Here is a 5,349-nt window from a genome sequence, read left to right on the forward strand (position 1 = left end):
ATATCTCGAGGAATTTTCAAACTCATCGAGAAATTTTGTACGCAGTTATAAAATTCTTTTATCCAAGCATCGATGCAAAAGGTATGATTAAGTGATTATTAATAATTTATTATTATTTTTGTGAATAAGTTTTAAAAATATATAAATTTTAAGATATCTAAATCATTTTAAGAAATGTAATTTTATGTATATAAAATAAATTATTCTGCTTCTTTTGACTTGAGAGATGTTAGAAAATAAATAATATTCACTGAAGTTGTTCAAAATTTTAAAACTACCGCTTCAGAAAATAAAATGTAATTATTAAAGAATTTCAAATGAAGCAAATGTTAAAAAATTTTATTACCTTACTCAACGTTTATTTAAGGTATCTTCCAGCTATAAATCTTGGCTGGTGGATACTGAGAAAGAAAAGAGAAAAATTCACTATTTCTTTAAGTTGTGATAGCACAATTAATATTAAAATTTGCTTAATGTGATTTCAGATTAAAAGGGTGATAAGTATTCTTCATTCAGATCTGAAAATTTTTGTTGATTCTTGTATTGCTCCTGAACAGGCTTCTCAACAATTAAAAATTAATTCAATAATAAACACAACAATGTATAATTACAAGTCTGTCTGAAATTGACGCATATCCGTAGAGATAGGTATATCACAAAGAGAATTTCAATATTTCAACGTTTTTGAAGAAAATAGACTTCAATATATATTTACCTCCATCAATGGATGAAAGTCATTACAAGAGATAAAAAAAAAATGCAAACGGGTTTTGTAATTTTCTTTATAAAATTCGAAATGCGTCAAAATGACGCGTGCCGTAAACCTAGTGTTAAATGAGCATATAATTCTATCATCATCAGCAGCAACACCATTCTGTTGCTAAAGCAGTTGCAGAGCCATTTCTTCTTTTAATATGTTATACTATTCAGCTTCAGCTGAACGTTACATTATATTGAAGCTGAAATTGACAATATGTTATATTATTCAGCTTCCTTTTGCTTGAGAGATGCTAAAAAAAGTAATATTCACTGAGGTAGTTCAAAAATTTTAAATAAATAAATATTAATAACTTCACTTGCTAGGCCAATGTTTATTAAAGATATCTTCTAACTATAAATTCAGCTGGTGGATACTATTAAAAAATAAATAATATTCACTGAGGTTGTACAAAATTTTGAAACTACCGCTTCAGGAAATAGAATGGTATTTAATGCATTATTTTAAATTTAAATTACGTTAATGTGCTAGTCTATTCAATCATATTTGTAAAAGGTATCTTCTAGCAATAAATTTGGCTGGTGGATACTGAGAAAGAAGAAAAGAAAAGTTCATGAATATAATCGAATTCATTGATATACTTCGAAAGTATTTTCCCCCTTTAAGTTGTGATAGTAAATAATAATAAAAAGGACTTCTGGAGAGTTCAGAAGAAAAGTTGATAAGTATTCTTCTGATAAATCTGAAAATTTCTTCCGTTCACGTATCGCTTTTGAACAGGTTTTTTTAACAGTTAAAAAGTGCTTCAAATATAAACTCAACTATTTTTAGTTTGGTCTGTCTGATAGTTCGGTTCACATAGAAATACCTACAATTTTCAAAAATGCAAAATCTGCCTTTACTCACGCCATATTGAATTACGCAATTTTTATTATCTAATGTATTAGTTTTCTATTAATATTTGGATATTTTTGCATCGTTGATTTCAAATCCGCAATCTATATCACTCTACAAGCAACAGTTTTAATGCAATTTAATAATAAATATCTACCAAGGATTTTTTAAAATTTAATTAGAGTGAATATTAAAAACTACCACCTCTCTGTGTCGTAGTAAGTGATAAGATAAATGTGATAATGCATTTTAGTGCGTGATGCGAGACCTTATATTTGTAATGGAAAAATAATCTATATTATTTTTTTCCATTACAAATATTATTTTATAATTCATAGGAACCATTTCACGTAAAGTAGTGTTCCGCACACAGGATATACAGGTCATCACAGTCGACAAAAAATGTAAAAAGTGGTAGAAATATTATTCATTTTTATTATTTATTACCAATTTTTTTCAATACTTCTATGAGTTATATTTCAAGTAGTTTACATTTAAAGGAAAATCTTTCGCGGAATTTACTTTCAATAGTAAACCAGATATAAAAACTGCTCAACTTTCTACAAGATTTGAATAAATTGGTAGCGATTTGAAGAGTAAACAAATCACCTCCTACATCAGAAAGCCTCCACACGGTTTCTTAGAAGTAGTCTGCGCAGATAATTAAAAAAGTGAACCACTTGTGTGCGTGGACCCAAATTCTATTTTATCAGATATATTATCAGATATATAATTCTATTTTATCAGATATCTATCAGATATATTTGAGAATTGAATCTGTTGTGGTTGACAAGTAAATAAAACAAACCAATTATATTAATAAATTAAGCAAATTTTTAGACATATATTTTCTACCACTTTGTAATTTTTAATAGATTTCATATTAAATGGTTCTTTCACTAATTTGTTTACCTTCATAGTGGTCAGATCGAACTATAGACAAAAAGTCGTGTGGAGGCGTTGGTTAAACTTAAGGAAATAGAAGGAATAATTACACCCATTTTTTAACCCTTTCGCACCGGACGGGACACGTGCTGTCACAGTTTGGAAAATTTTTGATATTACGGCTGGGACAACATATGTCCCAGTTACTGAAAAATATTTAGGACAGAAAATAACGCCCATTTCGGTCTCAAAACTGATTTTAACGCCGTCTCATCGTTCTGATTCCATAAATTTCTCCTGTCAATCATATCCGACAACTGCAGAGATGCCAACTTGTGCCGGACAGTGAATAAATATTTTCGAGTGGTAGCTTAATAAATTGTAATTTTTGGTTTAATAAATTCAATTTATTAGGTTTTAAACCACCACTATTTCTAAATGATTCGAAGGCTCCTTCTTCTCATGATGGGTCGAAAGAGGATTTACCCTGATATTAGTGACTCTTCTGAATCTGAAAAGACTGAGTCCACATTCGAGGAAAGCAGCGAAGAGGAGACCGACAATGAGGTCATTCCACCCGATCATAATGATTTGTTTGATGATGAAGTAGAACTCGATATCCAGAATCCACCATCATTTTCATGGTCCCATCCAACTAACTTTGCACCACGAATGCCACTAGTTACTTACATCAAGGGACAAACAAATCTCTCTATTGGCAACGTAGCCACCGAAGTGGATTTTTTTCTTCAAGTTTTTCCTAAAAGCTTATTCGTTTAAATTGCCCAATGTACGAACGAAAGAATAGAAATGGAGAAAAAAGCATTGAAGGAAAGGTAAGCAAGTTCATCATCAGACAGTCGAAACGTTACAGACGAAATGCATCACATGACCGACAAATTCGAAATCAAGACAGTAGTCGGGATATTGTTGATCATGAACTACCACCGGGTACATCAAATGGCTCACTATTGGTCACTAAATTGTTCTCTGGGAAATGCAGCTATTCAAAAGGCGATAAGTAGGTATCGCTTTCTTTTTTTGATTGCGAAATTAGATTTCAACTCCCCGGAGAAACATGCAGATGCTTCAAAATTATATTACATTGAAGAAGTAGTTTCCTGCTTGAAGCGTACTTTTTTCAAGAGCACAAGGCAGTCAATAGACGAGTCAATGGTTAAATTCAAAGGAAGGAGCAGCCTGAAACAGTACCAACCCATGAAACCAGTAAAAAGAGGAATCAAAGTTTGGGAGAGCTGCGATTCTAAGACTGGATACTTCAACATTTACACTGGGAAAGAATCTTCAGTGACTGAAGGAACTCTGGGAGAACGCGTTGTAAAAATGCTTATTTCTACGTTGAAGATTCCCCAAATCGTTCTCTGTTTCGACCGATTCTTCACTTCGGTGAATCTGATGTACACCCTGCCCCATGGATGTGTTGGCACCTACATGAAAGGACGAAAAAATACACCAACATTTCCGACTGCGAGAAGACGAGAAGTGCAGCGCGGTAATTCGATTTTCCAAACTACAAGAGAGGGAATAATTGCTGTCAAATGGATGGACGCGAAGGAAGTTTTTGTCATGTCAAATTGCCATAGCACTGAATTTACTACTGCGATTAGAACTCTAAAAGATGGATCTAAGAAGGAGTTCCCCTGCCCGTCAATGGTAATATTTTACATCGAGTTCATGGGTGGAGTTGACCTCTCTGACCAACTGGGAACATGCTACGAAGTTGATCGAAAATCCAACAAGATATTCTACAGATTACTGATAGCCTCGATTGTTAATCCCCATGTTGTTCGTCAAGACGTTACTGAACGAAGACGTCCCTTACTACCATTCCTCGTTGCTGTTGCTGAAAGTCTCCTGACATTTGGAAATGAAAGCAAGTAAGTCAATAAGCAAAGGCCCTTTTCCTCCAAAATTATATCATCATCAACAGCGAGACTTTTCAATGTTGGAAACTGTTTCTCAATCTAGGGAAAAAGGCGCAGAAGATGCCCATGGTGCACGAAAATGAAGAAAAAGGCACGCTCGAAAATAGTGTGCACCTCTTGCAACGTAGCACTGTGCAAGAACTGTTTCCAGCCCTACCACACCCTCAAGAAACCCAGACTTTAGATACTGTTGTTCATCCACTACTTTCAATTTTTTACCGTTCTTATTTTACAACTGTTAATTCTGAAAAGATAAATTCCGAATAAATAAATATGTTAATAAAAATGTTATCGCAAATGTACATGAAAATGTTAATAAAAAAAACGTTGCCTAAAATAATCTTTAAAATGTTAAGTAAAATGAGTTATTGACTCTAGAATTCCTCCCGAGACATACCCTATCCAACGCCTACTACAACTGAAAGCCTCCACACGGTTTTTTATAGGTAGTCCGATCAGACCACTGTGAGGGATATCCACTTTCCGAACTAGTCATTTAATACAAAATCTAGTTAAATAAGAAAGTGATAGCAAATATATGACTAAAAATTTGTTTTATTTATGAATATTATTGGTTTGCCTTATTCACTTGTCAACCACTACAGGTTCAATTCTCAAATATATATGATAAATTTCTCTTAATTACTTTTATAAAAGGTTTTGGGTTCATGCGCACAACTGGTTCACTTTTTAAACTGTCTGCGCGGACTACTTATAAAAGACCGTGTGGAGGCTTTTTGATGTAGGAGGTGATGCCCTATCCCAGGGTTCAGATGCTTTGGGTTTACGGTGGGACATATGCTGTCCCATCAATGAAGCTAGTGAAATCATTGTTGTTGATGGTGCGCTGTTATGGGGACGTTTATTCGTCTCCTAGACCTTCAACCTTTTAGGCATAAAAGTTGT

At 33.4% G+C, this 5,349-nt stretch overlaps 1 protein-coding gene across 1 annotated transcript; it reads left to right on the forward strand.

Moving 5' to 3' along the window:
- Window positions 1-3,376: 3,376 nt before the first annotated feature.
- LOC107439951 (piggyBac transposable element-derived protein 4-like) lies at window positions 3,377-4,399 on the forward strand. The gene has a single exon (XM_016052707.3). The coding sequence runs from the start codon at window positions 3,377-3,379 to the stop codon at window positions 4,397-4,399; it is 1,023 nt and encodes a 340-aa protein (XP_015908193.3).
- The last annotated feature ends 950 nt before the right edge of the window (window positions 4,400-5,349 follow it).

This window comes from Parasteatoda tepidariorum, chromosome 6, assembly GCF_043381705.1.
Source record: "Parasteatoda tepidariorum isolate YZ-2023 chromosome 6, CAS_Ptep_4.0, whole genome shotgun sequence".
Lineage (NCBI taxonomy): Eukaryota > Metazoa > Arthropoda > Arachnida > Araneae > Theridiidae > Parasteatoda > Parasteatoda tepidariorum.

Bases quoted from the DNA above. Each gene is read 5' to 3' on its own strand.
- LOC107439951 (XM_016052707.3), top strand. From the start codon at position 3,377: ATGCATCACATGACCGACAAATTCGAAATCAAGACAGTAGTCGGGATA.